This window comes from Oryza brachyantha, chromosome 1 (assembly GCF_000231095.2).
Source record: "Oryza brachyantha chromosome 1, ObraRS2, whole genome shotgun sequence".
In the NCBI taxonomy this organism is placed as follows: Eukaryota; Viridiplantae; Streptophyta; class Magnoliopsida; order Poales; family Poaceae; genus Oryza; species Oryza brachyantha.
The window spans coordinates 24,034,236-24,051,855 of NC_023163.2; the positions used below are offsets into that span (position 1 = coordinate 24,034,236).

The 17,620-nt window shown below is 41.2% G+C and overlaps 2 protein-coding genes across 3 annotated transcripts; both read right to left on the reverse strand.

The window, feature by feature from the left end:
* Positions 1 to 7,556: 7,556 nt before the first annotated feature.
* Positions 7,557 to 10,954, reverse strand: LOC121053209 (pentatricopeptide repeat-containing protein At3g58590-like). Of its 2 annotated transcripts, XR_005812445.1 has the most exons (3): positions 10,050 to 10,954; positions 8,546 to 9,874; positions 7,557 to 8,106 (listed from the first exon to the last, which is right to left on the reverse strand). XR_005812445.1 is itself a non-coding variant. In XM_015839705.2 (2 exons), the coding sequence occupies exon 2, from the start codon at positions 9,754 to 9,756 to the stop codon at positions 8,761 to 8,763; it is 996 nt and encodes a 331-aa protein (XP_015695191.2). In that variant the 5' UTR covers positions 9,757 to 9,874; positions 10,050 to 10,954; the 3' UTR covers positions 8,125 to 8,760. The 2 variants fall into 2 exon arrangements, 1 of the variants encoding a protein (XP_015695191.2); XM_015839705.2 differs by lacking the exon at positions 7,557 to 8,106 and having other exon boundaries at positions 8,125 to 9,874.
* Positions 9,810 to 10,641, reverse strand: LOC102715263 (pentatricopeptide repeat-containing protein At3g24000, mitochondrial-like). Its single transcript, XM_040527894.1, has 2 exons — positions 10,050 to 10,641; positions 9,810 to 9,874 (listed from the first exon to the last, which is right to left on the reverse strand). Exons 1-2 carry the CDS (start codon positions 10,639 to 10,641, stop codon positions 9,810 to 9,812), a joined length of 657 nt encoding a protein of 218 aa, XP_040383828.1.
* Positions 10,955 to 17,620: the final 6,666 nt, after the last annotated feature.

Consider the following 17,620-nt stretch of genomic DNA (forward strand, 5'->3'; position numbering starts at 1 on the left):
CCTTCCAATGGGTTGGCTAAAATTGACTCCCTAAATATAAAAAATTGACCCCACATTTATCGAGACAGCAACATTTTCTACGCGCGGGGTAATGATCAGCAACTTTTTTTTAACTCATACACTTTATTTAGTAGGAAAGAGTACACATGTCATGAGTAGTCCTCGACACCGAGGATGTGTCGAGGACTGAACTGCATATACCAGCAGTTTTGCAAAAAGTGCCCTCGCAGAAAGTCAGATTAACCTAAGCTCGGGACTTTTGCAACAAAGGATTTTAGAAGATCAAAAAAAGCAAACATGCCCTTCGTTGCTTCTACGCCTGGACGAAGACACCTATGGCGACGACGACGGTGATTTAAATACCACAAGTAGTTGTATTGAACGCCAGGAAGCAAACCCAAAAGGAGCCTCCGATGGAGGTTGAGGCTTTATTGACTGCAACGAGAAAGTTCAGCCACTCGCTGAAGATCCGTCTGCGTTGATGAAGAAGGTTGACGTTCTTGCGGATGGATTGCCGGAGATAAAGGTGAAGGCCGGCATAGCCCGCTAAAACACAAACCTACAGCACATCTAATTGAAGACGCCATGAAAAAACTCGGAACGGCCACCATAGAAGATCAACAACCATGGTTTTGCACCGAGACAAGAGGACGCGACATCGGCGGCCTCTTGAGCTGCACAGAGAAAGAAAAACACAAACAAAGCAAAAGGATTTACCAGATCTACCCGACTAACCTGGACCCCTCTCCCCGCTACCGACGACCGAAGTCACCGGAGTCGGAGGGGAGAGGGGCTGACGAAGTCTCGCGGCTGGCTGGAGGGGCGAGGGGGCGAGGAGAAGGGCGGCAGCGCCGGCGATCAGCAACTTGGAAGTGTTGCTCCCACCTCGGAGAGACCGACTTTACTAGGTAAGGGGACTCTAATTCTTGGATAATGGTTATAGCAAGTATAATAGAAGACTATAAGCTGGTTAAATACTTATGTGGAGGAGAGAGAGGAGGGGAAAGAGAAGTAGTGGGTTGTAATTTTATAGTCATCTTAGATACAAGAACCAAGATACTATATGAGAGAGACATGTGGGTTCTGTATTTAATGATAAAGAGCTAGCTATTATATGGATAGCCTAAGAAAAGACTACAAGAGCATTATAGCCAACTTGTATGCTATATTATTAGCATTGCTCTTAGAAGATTTGTTGGAGAGATACTTTTACCTAAAATTGCGTAGGAATGCTACGCATGCTCTAGTCATTATCAATCGTACAGTAAATTTATAGTAACATATAGTGTCACTCGCTCTAACATTAATACTAACCATGAGTTTAGTCCGTGAGACATCATTTTTTCCCCGTCTCTGGTGCTCTGTTTTAAAAGAAATTTCAAAATGGAAAAATTTGTGTGATTGTAATGTTTACATGCCACGTTATGCTTATAAACAAAGTTGCTAAGGTTGTTACTCTGGTTAACGATATAGCTTTAAATTTATCATTTATCATAAATTCATATAATAATAAACAAGTAGAAAACTTAATGAATACAAATAATTTGCATATAAATAAAAGACTAAGCACTATGTTAAAATCTATGTTGATATCTTATATTAGTAAGTTAAATGAGTATCCAACGAGCTAGCTTATTAAGCTCGTGAGTTAAAACCTGGCTCTATTTGATTTATTATAACTAAGAGTTCACGGGCCACAAGTGTTGAGTTTTTCTCTCACCTTTATTGTAGGGCTGCTAGGTTATGTTTGGGAGTTTAAGATTCTAATAGTGAGAAGCCAATCTAGAAAATTTGTGGTTTCAGCTTGTGGTTTCCAATTTTTTTTTATACTACTGCAAATTCTCGTTATCTAAGTTGGAATGTGGACTAGCTAGAATGACACATTTGGTAGAATCACCCTCAAATATGCCCCAAGTTCTAGTATAGTCTTGCCTTCGAAGCTCTTACAGGACTTGCTTGATAAACAATAAAAGTTCATTTTAAGTCCCTCAATTATGGATCAAATTCCAATCCCGTCCCTTAGTCACCAAACTGGATGTAGAGCATCCCTCAACAATCAAAACCAATATAAATTGGATACCTTAGTAGTTTAGATGACGGTTTTGTCCTATGTGTAACCATGTGGCGAGTTGATTTAGGCCCTGTTTCTTTCAGCTTAAGATTATTATAATCTAGATTATTAAGTCAGATTATTATAAGCTAGATTATTATAATCTGTAGTAGAATAAGTTGTGAGTTGTTTCTTTCCTAGATTATTAGAGCCTAGATTATTGGGTTTACAAGTCTAAAGAGAGAGTGGAGTGGCATGGTGGGTAATTTTTCACTCAATAAGCTAGAAAAAGCTCACTTAAATGAGCTTATCAGATTATAATAAGCTGAGCTCCAGATTATAATAAGCTACTTCAATAAGTTGTCTGTTTCTTTCAGCTTACTCCTAATAATTTAGATTATAACAATCCCAAGCTGAAAGAAACAGGGCCTTAGCTTTTTCAGTGACCTAAAGACCGTGTCATGCTTATGTGTCATTCTAGTTATAACAAATAAAATATATTGGACCCATGCATAAGTTCCTCATAGAAAAAGTAAATAAAGTGAACCCCACATGTAAGTCCTTAGAAAAAATATAGAATAGTGGGTCCACATGTAATTTTCTCTCATCACTCTTTCCTCTCCTTCTATCCTCTCTCCAAACACTTTGTGAAGCAGCGACGCCAACGAGCCTAGCAAGGGAGTCAACATGAATAGAGGCTACCACTGTTGTAGCTGGCAAGCTCAAGCTCGCGAGGGGCTCACCAATGCTCACAAAGGAATGCGACAAAGGCTAAGCCTAACGCAATGGAGTGAAGGGACACGACGGTCGGTGAGCCCTGCCTGAGCATGCGAAGGGAGACAATGACAATGATGGAGGCTGAGCTCGGTGTGTTTAGTGTATGCGTTGATCCCTCCACTGGCACAACTTGCCATCTCAGGCTTGACAACGAGATGAAACTGCTTGAAGTAGAACTGTCGCAGATGCCCACTGGGAGAGAAATGGGCATGCATTGGTTTTCGGAACCCTCTCCCTCTCTCTCCATAGCAGATTTTGCTATGTGATCCACCGCAATTGTTGTTTGGCTCCTTGTCCTCGTTTCTTCGGCTTTGTCGAGGTGGAGCTCCCTTGTTCCCATCCTCTTTCGCTCTAATGTTGTTTCCATTGGGGACTTGGGATTATAGTTAAGCTCCCCCATCTCAATCCGCCTCTGTTGCGTTACCATTATGGTTGAGGTCGATCTACGGTTATAGAGAGAGAGAGGAGGAAGGAACCAGGATTGAGAAAAGATAGATGGACAAGAGAAGGTCGAGGGGATGACAATTGGGACCCACTATGGTTGTTTTATTTTTCTCTTCAGAGTCACATGTAGGTTTCACCTTTTTGTGTTCTTTTTTTTATGCTGATTGTATTGCCCACTTAAAACGTCACGTGGTCTCCACATCGCAGGAAGACTAAGACAACACTTAAAAATGAAATTGCCTTCTAAAACATTGAGGTACCTAACTTGCAATTGTTTTGATAGTTGAAGGACACTCTACATGTGGTTTTGCGGGTAAGGGACAAGGTTGAAACTCGATCCATAGACGAGGCACATAAAGTTTTTCCTTAGGCCCCGTTTAGTTCCCAAAAATTTTTGGGAGATGGATCACATCGGACGTTTGACTGGATGTCAGAAAGAGTTTTCGGAGACGAATGAAAAAACGAATTTCACAGCTCGACTGAAAACCGCAAGACGAATTTTTTGAGCCTAATTAAGCCGTCATTAGCACATGTTGGTTACTGTAGCAATTATGGCTAACATGGACTAATTAGGCTCAAAAGATTCGTCTCAAGATTTCTCCCATAACTGTGTAATTAGTTTTTTTATTTTATAATGTTCTATTTAAATGTCCAAAAATTCAATACGATGTTTTTTATAAAAAATTTTGGAACAAAGCCTTAATATACAGACGCGAGAGCAGCCTGTCAACCCACGGGCTAGCATCCATCGTAGATTGGACCAAGCAAGGCCTCGAGTGGCAGCCCAAACTTTGGAACGACGTCGCTGAAAATCAAGACTGGATGGCCTCGTCACGGACGAGGCCCAGAAGCCAGAATTTCATTTTGACCGAACAAGCTATATATAGGCTATATAGCTAGTCGCTCGCTTCCCCTTCGTTTCCTCGCTATCCAGGCTCTCCACGCTGCCTCGGCTTTCTTCTGATCTTGACAAGATCCTTTTCCACTTAGCTTTTTTTCTAGTTTTCTCCTCCCTTTTTTGAGTCAGACGACGACGTACGTACGTGCTGGTCATCCATTTGTTGTTGCAACGTGGCCATCCTTTACGATCATGATTCATGGCATATGTAAAGCTGCGCATATTTTCCTTTCGAAAAAAAAATTATCTAAAGGAGCCTGTATATATGGCACACGGTCGGAGTCATATACTGCATTATATATATGGTCCGTACGGATGATTGTATTTGGACTGGCAAATCGTCAATGGTCTTGTAAATTCTTCTGTCCTAATGGAATTTGGTCGGCCCCTTCAGCCGACCCGGCTAAAAAAAATAGTCGATAGTAAAGTAGCAGGGACATCGAAAGCAGCTACGTACAAGCATCTGACATTCGTTCGATCGGTCATATCCATAAAATGTTGAAGCTAGCTTGTCGTGAAAATATTGTTGGTAACAGTACAATTCAAACGTACTACAGCGTACAAAACATATATGCTGCAACGGCTGGCGTACATGCCTGCATGCATGGCTACAACTCTTCTCTTGCATGCTACGATCCATGTACGCATTTAGCTAGCTAGATGCAGAAAACATTATTTGCGGCCAAAAGAATAGCCCGGCCGCGCGCGCTACATTGAGTCGCTTGCCGCCACCCTTACAAGGGTTCGCAAGCTTAGCTAGCACAACTCGATCATCATCTCTAGTAATGGTGCTGAGGGTCTGGGCCGCCGGGCACTTCCCGCTTCCCGCCCTGCAGGCTCCTCACGTTCCACCTCCCCGGCCGGCGACGTCCACGAATGCCGAAGTCGCCGGCGGTGTCCGGCGGTGGAGCGGCTAACTGATCTGCTACCAGGGCACGTGCCTCGGCCAGCGTGGCCGTGAGCCCGGCGCCGGCGACGACGACGGCGATCAGGACCAGGCAGAGCACAATGCACACGCGGGAAGCCATTGGTGATCGATCGATCGAGTTGTGAGGCAGGCAGCCCGGCCGTACCGTGCGTGCGTTGGTAGCTAGCTACTACACCAGTGAACTATATATTGATTTCTCGTGTACGTGCCAATGAGCTATAGCTAGCTATGTAAGAGGGGTTCGTGTGTCTTGTCATGGCCAGGTGCCGGCGCTGCTGGCTGCTTTATATAGGGGATAGTGAGTGAATTAGTGAGATGGGTGGAACGGCCGCGACGGTTACAAAAGAAACATAAACTTGTGGGGGGCCAAGGCGCCGGCCGGGGGCCGGCGGTTTTCTTGGATAAGTTGGGTGATCATTTAACTACCAGCGCATTGTACGTAGCCTTCTGGCACCGTCCGAGTGGCCACCGCCACCACCACCACCACTGGTGCTGCTATTATAGCTACTAATAGATCGGTAACATGATGCACACCATTGCCACTTTCTGCGACGAGGGGATGCAGGCGTACCGCGTACGTGGTCTCCGTCCGATCGATATATATGATTTTTTGCAGCTAGCGCCTTTTTGCATTAGGCATTACTTAGCATATCGTATATGTGTGATCACTAGTACTGTTTACAATGGCTATATATATGTAGGTTAATTACGTTGCTATGGGTTGAAACTGTCATCAGCTAGGCATCTGAGTGCTTCGGAAATTGAGCAAAGAAAGTGCGTCTGGCTGAATTAGAAACATAGACCCAATTTAGCTTGAGGGAGGATGACTAATAAATTTGATCCAACCTGAGTCAAGGAATGCATGCAACTGGCTATATGCAGGCTCGCAGGCTCGCAGCACAACGGCGCCAAAATGCATGGATAAATTCCTAACACCACGAGATAAAATCTAGACGAAATCGACCAGATTCAGAGTTGCAATACTGCATTCAGTACAAGTGTATAACTGGGTCCCCCTGGCTATCAACGTTTGCAATCTCAATCTGATACGAAGCTAGTGATATCCATACCTTTTAATGCCACCAGACATTACAATACGTAATACTAGGGAAGGCAGTTGTATAAAATATGAAAATTCAGAAGAATTTTTTGACCAAATCACTTTGTAGCATCAAAACAAATGTGCCTGATCACCAACCATTATTAGTCGCGCCTATGCAGCTATGTAGACAGTGCCTAGTGGAAAGGGAAACGAACAGCCAATAAAACCCTATGCTTGGATCCAATATATATGCCATATTGCTCTTCAATGTGCCTGCTTCGTCAAAAGGCTGTAGTACATCGAAAGGTTAGTTGATGTTTCTGTTGCAGATTTGCTCCTTATTCATCTTTGCAACCGATTTGCCACATCCTGCATGCAACGGCCTTCTTTGACCTCCTCATAATGCAAGAAGGCAACTTGCAGAATTTTATTATAAGAATAATGATGGAAATCAAACCCAGGAGATAACAAACGGGAACCACTTGTTTGTCAGACAGAGTCCACGTGTCGGATTCTAAGTGTCTGTTTAGCTGAGAAATAAAATGGCCATTTGACCATTGATTCGATCCTATGTGATCTGCTTGGTTTGAGAAACGAGATGGAGTAGTTACCTTGCCCCTCAAAAGTAAAAAAAAAAAAAACAAATACTTAGTGACAAAAATAAGTAATTTAGTCATGCCATCAAAATCATGGGATAGTCTAACGATGAATTACTAGCCAAGATGGTTTGATTCATCACACCAAAGAAGCCATAATAATTGACGGCGTCAGTGGTTGGTCACAATCAGCTAGATTCCAATCAAGCATGGTAATATAGAGAATAAGTTTTTAAAATCATTCCAGTCAATAACGGCTCCCACCGTTTCGCTTTTTAGAGGAATAAGCGAAAATACGTTTTTGCAAACGAAGAATAATTTACTGATGAAACTTTTATATGCGTGTCTATAGCGACTCAAAAGCGAAATGTGTAAAAGAAACCACGACGAAAAAACCACAAAATCAAATTCAAAATTAAGTTTTAAACTTTAAATTTTGACTTTTAAGCAGTTGCAACTGCGAAACGATTGAGCCTAACCTTTCTACGTACTGTTAAGTGACTAGGCACCATCTGTTATTTCAAGAACGACAATGCTACTCCTTTTACCACAACTTTTGCCACTCTCTGGATGAAAGTAACCCTTTTCATATAATAGTGGAATTATTGATCCATATAGAACTTTAGGGTGCGCTTGGTTAACTATCATAGGTTGATGAGATATGGCCATCCATGTTTTGTTGCACATGGTTGTCAAATTTTCTATTCGGTTTGTATGAATAGGATAAACAACAGTGGATCCCGCTTGTCATATATAATTTTTCATCAAAATATAACCATCCAAGATCTCGTATTAAAGATTTAATACAGTGGTGTAATCAAATCACACATTGGATAATTAATATAGACGGAAAAGTCATTTGAAGCTTGCTAACATAAAATTAAATCCATTGCATCCAATCAGCATAGGCCACATCACAAAAAGCAAAACATGGAAGACTCCATCCAACCAAATCAACCGGATCTATTCATCCAGCATACTCGCCTGATGGCTGCCCTATCCCTTACTCGCCCCAATGAACTGAACATCTCAGAAATTCAAGCAGCCATCTCCCATCCAGCCCCATCTATACAACCAAGCACAACCTTAAGCGATGGTGTCATTCTTCCCTTTTTTACATTAAACCCATTACCTGAATATAAGTGGCTGAACATTATCTTCAGATATTTCCAACTTTGTTACCATTTTCATTTTGCTTTCCAGACCTCACGGTGTGTATACCCCGCTGTATATTTCAAAAAGGATGAGAACCAGTTGAATCGACAAGAGACGCTTTGTCGAGGTCAGTTTCTTTTTAACGGCCACATTTCCCATGCAACCTTCTTCTCCTTATGGCGATGGTAACAACTTATAGATCTTCTATTGATATTGCTACACATATAAGGGATGGAGATAATTAAGAATGATATACGTGAAGTATACAGTAATTATTCTCCTCCCGAAACTTAACATAGATGATGACAGAAAAAAAGGACAAATCAATTTGCAGGAATAAAGATGCCACGGAATGCTCCAACAAACAAAAACTTCACAACGTGGATGCTACTCTCTATTCATTAACATGCTTAGCAGATATAGGGAGCAAAAGCAGCATGAACAGTGGGCATGTCTATTACTAGTAGTTGCCTACCAGGCTACAATATAGTACAAGATCATATAAACAACGAATTTGCATGACAAACTAAACTATTGTTGTGGACTTAGTATAACCATCCTGTACAGAACCCACCCAATCGAATTTGATATTCGCAATTATCCCAATATCAAAATGATATAGCAGATTCGCAAATCAATGTAAAAAATGACGCACCTTCACTATTTATCGAGTGCAACTTCACCTGATTGTTTATCAAGTGCAACTTCACCTGAAACATTTCTAGCTAAACACTTGTGTATCTTTCTGGCAACCTTGGAGAGTTGGAGGGATGTGCCGCATATGATAGGTCCTGGTTGAGACTTGGAAAGGTATGCCTTTAACAAAAGTCTCAGCTTCTTCAAATAGCCAAAGCTCATATGACAAATTTGCTAGCTAAATACTTGAGCATCTATCACACCATATGTCTGGCAACCTTGGAGGAATGTGCGCCATATGACAGCACTTGGTTGGAAAGGCATGTCTCTAATCACAACCTCGGCTTCCTTCAAATAACCACATTTGCATAGCATGTCCACCACACAAATGTAATGCTCCATCTCAGGCTCAAGCGAATAATCAGACTTCATATGTCTGAATATCTTCATTCCTTCATGTACCAGTCCACCATGTCTACATGATGAAAGGACCGCTGTAACTGCTACATTGTCAGGATTAAAGCCATCCTCTTCCATAGCTTTAAACCATGCCAAGGCCTTATGAGAAAAACCATTAAGTGCAAGGCCAGAAATTACAGCAGTCCAGGAGATAATGTTCCTACCTTCCATTTCCTTAAAGGCTTTCAGACAGTCTTCAATTCTACCACATTTAGCATACATATCTAGCAATATATTATGAACATAAGTATCTAAGCAACCAGAATTGGTCTTGATGATAAGCCCATGAAGTGAACTGCCAAGGACAAGGCTATTAGATTTTGTACAAATGCTTAGAAGGCTCACAGATGCATATCTATCAAAATGATGCCCACAAATTCTCATCCGTTTGAAAATTTTAAAAGCTTCAGCATAATCTCCATTTTTTGCACAAGCAGTGATAAGTATGCTCCATGAAACAGTGTCATTACTTCCCTGATGTAAAAGTAGTTTCTTCACTTCTTCATACATACGAACTCTGTTATATACCCCAGCTAAAACATTCATGGAGACAACACAGGAGTCAGGATCTAACAAACCTCCATAAGCCAAAGCATCAGAAACCATTTCATGTGAAGCATATGAAGATATAATGGCACTTGAGACATAGTCATAGCCGTCATAACCCAATCTTGTTACCAACGAGTGAATCTGCAGCAGATGGAACTGAAGTGGGTCCTTGAGCAAAGAAGAAAAACTAACCTCGTTTGGCATAACCCCAGATCGCAACATTTCTCTCAGAAAAACAAATGATGTTGGAACATCAGTATCTGAATAACCAGAAATCAGACAATTCCAACGTGTGGTGCTATCCTCAGGAGCTTCTTCAAGAACTTTGTAAGCATCCTTCCTACAACCACATTTTGAATAGAAATCAAAAAGTGAGGTATTGACAAAGGCTTTCACATTGAGATTGTGTTTGATAGCTTTTGCGTGAACAGACTTCCCATGCTCATGTCTATTTATACTGGTGCAAGCATAAAGTACACTGCTAAATGTTATTTCATTGGGAAAAACACTCTGACCTTCCATCATCCAGAAAAATTCAAGAGCTCTCTGAGACATGCTTCTCTTAGCAAAAGTAATGATCATTGTATTCCAAGAAACCACGTCTCTGAACATCAACTCATTAAACAGATTTTCTGCCACAAACGTGGAACAGTAAGTACAATATGAATTCAGCAAGGAGTTTGCAACTGTTGAGAAAGAATCCATTGCAATTTTCTTCACAAGCCCATGAACTTGCTCTGGTGTGCCAAAAGCAGGCAATACTGCCACGAGGGAGCCATCAGACACACCGTCACCACTTCGTATCAGCGCCCTGAACCAGATCGCAGCATCGCGATCGCGTCCATGCTGCACAAACGAAGAGATCAGGCAGTTCCAGGTGACGACGCTCCGCACAGGCATTTCGCCGAACAACCTGAGCGCATCATCAAACCGGCCGTTCCGCCCGAAGAACCCCACCAACGATGTCCCGGAGTACGGGTCGCTGTGGATCAGCCCGCTCTTGAGGATGTGAGGGTGAAGCTGCGCTGCGCAGCGGGCGCCGACTGAAGGCGAGGAGAGTATCGGCGCGAAGGTGAACGCCGTCGGCGCGACGCCCGCAGCGAGCATGCGCGCGAGGAGCGCGAAGGCCTCGGCGGCGCGGCCGGCGCGCGCGCGAGAAGCAACGAGGGAGTTGAAGAAGGAAGCAGAGGGACGCGCGCTCGGGCTTTGCATTCCGTCGCGTAGGTGGTGGACAGCGGCATGGGGGAGCGGCGGCCTGTGCAGGCGCGACGACGGAGGCGTGCTGTCCCTTTGAGAGGGAGAGGATCCACGGTAGCCACGCAGCAAAAGGGACACGAGCTGGTGGATTCTGTACACTCCGGCGTCGCCGCAGCGGCCGGCGGCGAGGCGGCGCGCGTGGCACAGCGAGCGGCGCGGCGGCGTGGGGGATGATGGGCTCGCGTCGCCGCGACGGGCGTGCGCTCGATTTTCCCAAAGGCCCATGAAAAAAACGTTTCGGTTCTTCCGTGAGGTGGGCTATTTGGGCCGCAAATACTGGCCGAAACTACAACCGCGCGCCGGGCCGGGTTCAGGCTGACCGTCACGATGGACCGGGCTAGTTTTCCATGTCAGATCGCAGGCTGTTTGAGACTGTCATCTCACTGAATCATTTTCACCGCGGCAGTAAAACATAAACAAATTTCCAACTTGTTTGCATTGCATATCTTTTTTCTCATATCAATCCCCATGTGGCTACACAAATTTAAATAACCTTCAGTATCTTCATCATATCGGTATGTTCGATCATACATTATGAAAATGCCGCCCTGAATATAGTAGCTAAGCTAGCTAGACGGAGCTAAAAGTGCAGAGGTCCCGGTACGCTACTTTATCCCGATCAATCCTCTTCACCAAACCTAGCTAAGATATATATCTATGGAGAGCCTCGTGAACATGCTGCATGGAGACGCTGGTGTGGCGGCCACCGTTCAATCATGTGGACCATTCAGAATCAGCTCACACCTAATCGACCCATCATGCCGCCATATCCTCTTAACTGAATATTCAGACATGCACGAAGATAGTTACTATAATATAGTTATATACTATCATGCATGTCAAAAAGAGACTGCAGCTTCTTCTTCAAATTAACCAGCATCTTGCCGATCTTTTGCATTGATAATTAATCTGATATACTATAGTGTTAGTTCTTTTAGCCGACATGGAAGGTACAGGCCGGCGGCCGGCCGTGGCAATGCTGGAATCGTCAGCGGTAGGTACTAGTAGTTGATAAGGCATTGGCGTTTCTCCTCATGCATATGATATGCTGCGTTGGACAGACGATGATCATGTCTAACTTGGATCATTAGCATTAGCTAACTAGATTGATGTTGATTAGTATTTCTTTCTGGCCGGCAGATCGAGGCCTGCGTATTGCCGGTTTGCCGGTGCATGCATTGCTTATCGTCTCGTCTTGACAGTATGGGACTCTGCCTGTGCGGCTGTGCCTGCACCGACCTTTTGCTCAAAGCAATACTATGGATGATTTGAGATGAAAATTTCCAGTCCGAGATCTTCTTTAATGAGGGTTTGCCCCCATTCAAAAGTTGCAAGTCTTTAAATGAAAGAGACTTCAAAAGGGTTCGCGAAATCGTTACTGAAACAGAAACCGCGCGCTCCTGACCAGTTTTGCCGATTTTCTCAAAAGCCTTGCAGAAACCTGTGAAAGATTGGTCAAATTTTATAAGAAAATAAAATTAATTTGATCTTTTAAGAAAAAAAAAATTGGCACAAGAGGCTTGTCAACTAGAGCCAGCTTGAAACCTCAAATTTTCGTGAAAATCGTGTAGTTTTCATCAGTTTTACTTTACGACTTCAATGATCTTGAGCTGAAAGTTAATATATCATAGTGAGCTTGTTTAACAAATAGTGACAAACATTAATATTTAATTGAATTCTTGATATGACAGCTGAAATGTGGAAGACTCCAGGGAGTGGAGACCGGCGATCTCTCTTCATTTTATATCATAAGACATTTTAGTTATGTATATGTATTGATCTATATATATTATTTCTATATATATTTAGATTCATCGTTATATATGAATTAAGTCCATGCTCGAAAGTTTTAGTTTAAAGGAAATTTCTAGTTATTCCTACCTAACGCATTGAATCTGAAAACTTGATCAGCAAAATGGAGAATCCGAATTGCGCACTCATCTCGATTATATGCGGTCCAACTACCAGATCGCAGTGAAAAAAATTAAAAGAGAAACAAAAAGGAGCAAGACCAAATTAAATCAGGTTAAGATACAGATACGCACCTGCAGCCAATTAGAAGGGAGATTAGGAAAAGAAAAAAAAAACAACAAACGCCAATCGCTTTGTCGATTTGCAGAATAGCTAGTGATCAGAGCTCTGGCGAGCAACACGTCATATAATATTCAGTCAACCTCTATCGATCTCTAGCAACATTACACTCTCTGAACCCTGCCTGTATTTTATTACACCATCCTAACCGGCCAAACCAACCGCCTGAAAATTCAAGACCCCAAAATTTGGTTTAACACCTGAGAAAATATTTAAACCCAAGTTATGTAAGAGTACATAAACACTTCTGAAGAAGACAACTAAAGTAAGACTACATAAATACTTTTGATGAAAGGCATATCTCATATCCAAAAGGTTCTTGGGTCTTTTATTTGCAAGCTTTTGATCTCTTTGATTACCCTATTCGTTAAGAACCTATAGTGTGTAAAGATCGTGACGAAGCACATGCACATCTTCAAGTGAGGACAGAAACGAAAAGTTCATCCTCGATCGACTGATAGGGAAATTAGAGCACACTAATTAATAGTCGTTAATGCTCTCTTCCTTAAAAGCAAAAACTAATGCTTGGCCTGCTGTCAGAGCTGTGTCAGTGTACACTTTGCAGAGTATATACACTCTGTTTTTTATTTTTTTTATACTTATAAACCAAAATTTAAATTTGTAACCTTAAATTTAAAGTTGATTTTAGTTTTTTTCACGAGATTTATGTTCCAGTATTTACTTTTAAATCCCTAAGAATCATATATATATATATAAGTTTTATTTATAAATTATTTTTTTTATAAATACATCGTTTAACTTTTTTATAAAATTGACAAATAATCACACTAGTGGTTTTCTCCGTTCTTCTTGGCATTAGTCGAGGTCATGATTCACTGATGATCTGTCGAGTCGTGCCAGGCCAAAACCATCGGGATAGGGAACCTTTTCCTTTCATTTTTTTTGGCGAGGGATCTACTTTTTTCGTGACTTATATAAATAATTTCACTGTTCACCGGTCCCCTCTAGTTAACTCATGCGCATATGAGTTTAGTTCTTTCTTCGGTCAAAAATACTTGGCCCTCGTCCTAATCATTCGTAATGGTAGTAGCTTCAAGCATTTTTTTTATCGAGGGTATAGTAATATATTTTAACCCTAACGACTACTGCTTCCTCAGTTTTAGGTATATAAAAGAACTTTAGAATTATTTATAGCAGTATACATATTAATTATATCAATTATTTCTTATTCAATCTTCTCTCATCTTATAATATATTCTTCCACCTTCTTTTATTTCATATCTATTGAGAAATAATATAGTCTTCTTTCTTAACCTTGATCTCCACTAAATAACCTAAAAATACTTATATTTTACAACTTACTCAGGCATACCGGACTATTGATCATACTCTATAGCGCATTAATGAATAAGGAGCCACTCACACACATATATCACTGTACATGCGTACCCCATTTACACATCCATGAGTATCAAGGTGTAAATCATGAATCTCACTAAAATTATTTCAACTCAATAAAAAGTACATTAAAAGCGAACCTGTTTTTGCATAATATTTATGGGAACCAAAATATGAATCCTAGTATGTAAATTCAATACACTCGTGACTTTATCAAAATCACCAATGATGATTTCGCAATATCCACTACTACTTTAGTTAGGTTTGTATTAATTAGTGGGATCACTTTAAGATGGACCATAGAAACTTAACCTCTCATCTTTCTGCTTAGGTTAATTATGCTTATAAGTTAATATTTAAATTTTAAAACTTTAATTTAAAGTTGATTTTGTTTTTTTAATCATAGACTATGTTTAGCCTTTTCTTTTAGCTCACTAGGAATATGTATATAAATTTTCACTAAAATTTATTTTTAGTTGTTAATAAGTAGTTTCTCTTATGCTTATTAAAAACGAAACGATCATGCTGTAATCTCATAATACCATTTCATGTTCATGCTTTTCTCATCGGATCGACAGTGAAGTTTAATTAATATAAAGGGAAAAAGGTATAAATCCAACACGTAAAAAAATTATATCAAAACTTTCAAGGAACTTGGTGTTTTTTATTAAGATACAAACACATAAATTTGCCGCCACATGGACTCGAACTTGAATGGTAGGCCTATCACTTACCAACTGATCAGCTACACAATTCCTATTTTAATTTTCATGTGTGTTCCTTTTGAAAAGTTCATTACACCAAAACATTCATTCACTTTTATAGTCAAGCATTCAGCAAATTAATGTTTGTATATATTATTGTGTAGTCTCATCATGGATCCCGGTTTCTATGCACATATGGCTTACAGCTATACAGCACATAACTAAAGTTGGCAGTAGGTGCATGCCATCGTACACATAACCAAAGTCCGAAGCTACGTCTTAATTGTTCCCATTCCTCGATTAATCTGCTTCTTAATAGCTTTCATGGGTCACGAAAAGATGTTTTAAGGGGTAGCTTGAATAATACTATTGTAAAAAGATAAATAAGTAAATTACAAAATAATATCGTTTGTGAGAATGATACGTGGAATCTAAACCCACATGTCACGAGACAATGACACATACATGTATGTTGACTATTTTGTCAACTTTATCATTTGGGGTTTTTGCAAATTTGCTGCCGTTCTTTTTATATTACAAAGATATCATTTAAATGATAATTCTAATGACAATTTTATAATTATCTAGAAACAGTTTTATAATAACCATTTAAACCGATGACATGCAATTGTCTCTTATCATTTTTTCGATGGCACAAGTCAATTTGGCCCAGTCCAAGTTAAGGTCCTTTTGATTCGAAAGAAAGCCATACAAATTTTGTAGGATTTTAATTCTATGGAACTTTTTTCAACATGCATTTTTGAAACCAAGGTTGGATCCTATTAAATCCTTTGAAATTTCTATAGAATATATTGTTTTATGCCAGTTTTGGAGGAAATTTATCTCTTCTTAATTTTTTGTGTTTTTCATGCGGTCTAATCAAATGGTCATTCATGTATTTCTCATGTGTTTTAGTATCATCTGTCTTACACTTTAAGAGTTCATTTGAAATATATGAATGAAAACTATGGGGATATAGAAGATGTAGAATTTTTATAGGAATGGATGTGTAAAATAAATGATTGATAAACACATAAAAAATATAGTAATGGTTGTTCAAATAGATCATAGAAAAAAAGAATTAGATAAGAGAGATAGACTCAGAAAACTTTCCGTGAGGTTGGCCCTTGTGCTAACTTTACTCCATAACTTATATGGAATGGACTTTCATAGGAATTTCATAAGATGTAATAGGATCCAATACTTTGTTTCAAAGGGTTGTATATGAAAAATCATATATGATTGAAATTCTACATAATGCCTATGTTTTCCTTCAAATTAAAGGTAGCATAGGTCCTATCAAAATAGTGTGTTTTTTCCATTCCTATATATATTTTCTCAATCATGTGATTCAAAGGATCCATAATATTGTCATTGATAGCTTAGGGAATACATATCGATGGAGAATTAATGATTTTAATTACCTGCTTATTTCCTTTGCAGCCTAACGTAAACTTTAGCACTGTCCTTTTGAGTTGGTTCCTAGAGGAATGTTTGTACGAATAACATGCCACACACACACTGCACGAGCCACTGATGATCTTATATATGGTACGTACAGATACAGATATGACCTGATCAATGTTACTAAAATTAAGCTTTTGCTTTGCCGAGTAGATTTGTACTAGAAACGAAAGTGCAATCACTTTATTCCCTTCCGGTGTTTTTCACTATCATGCATGCACACACGATAGCGGCCCATTTGTCACTGTCGATCTGACGACGTGTACGTACAGTAAAGAAGTTTAGTCGAACTACATGTGGTTGGTGCATCGTGGACAAGGACACAAGAGAGAACATGAACATGCCTGCCGCGTACAAAGCAAATTAAGAACATGAACTAATTAACGACGAAGAAAACAAAAGTTGGGTAGTAGTAGTAGTAGTAGTAAACAAAATTAACCGGAGGAACGCTTTAATTTGGAGCAGTAGTACTGGACGAAACAATGCTGGCCGGCGAGGGGACGACGACAACGACGACCACAAAAACCTCGTTGTGTATTCACAGCGTGCGTACTGCAACGCAGACGCGCGCCGGGGCACGCACCGGGCAATTCAATAGACGAGGCGATCGATCGGTCGAGCTCACCGGCCGGCCGCCCGGTGCTCCGTCACCACGAAGAACTGCAGTGATCGATCAATGGTGCTGGGGATCCGGCCCTCCGGGGCTCAGGCGCTTGGACTCGTGCGCCGCCGCGCCGACCGCCGCGCCTGCCGCGGCGGCCGGGACGACCTTCATGCCGGCCACGGCGGCGCCCCCGCGGCCGGCGACAGGCGCCGGCTCCTCCTCCGGCCGTCGTTCTCTCAAAGCCCGGGCCGAGGCGGCCGAGCGCACCACAGCGGAAAGCATCAAGATGACGCACAAAGCTAGCCCCAGGGTCGTACTACGTGCCGCCATATTATACTGTGTCGCTTGCTGATGATGGACGGACGATGGCTTCTGCAGAGACGAAACGGCGGCTCAAACACTTTGGGTTTGCGACAATGCTCTCTGCAGAATCTGCAATCACAGATAGGGCTAGCCTGCATCCTCGTCTTATATAGACCTAGATCCTTTATGGCGTCCACGTAAGATCGATATGTACTGTGTTATAACGAACATATCGATCTCTACAGTGTCGAGGGCTTTAATTTCATCAGCAAGAAGCTGACTAAGAAGCCATGCAAAGGCCAAA

Coding starts and splice junctions, on each gene's coding strand:
- LOC102715263 (XM_040527894.1), bottom strand. CDS start 10,641: ATGCTCGCTGCGGGCGTCGCGCCGACGGCGTTCACCTTCGCGCCGATA. Junction 9,875..10,049: donor ATTTTTCTGGATGATGGAAG/GTCAGAGTGTTT, acceptor ATGTGGTTGTAG/GAAGGATGCTTACAAAGTTC.
- LOC121053209 (XM_015839705.2), bottom strand. CDS start 9,756: ATGTTGCGATCTGGGGTTATGCCAAACGAGGTTAGTTTTTCTTCTTTG.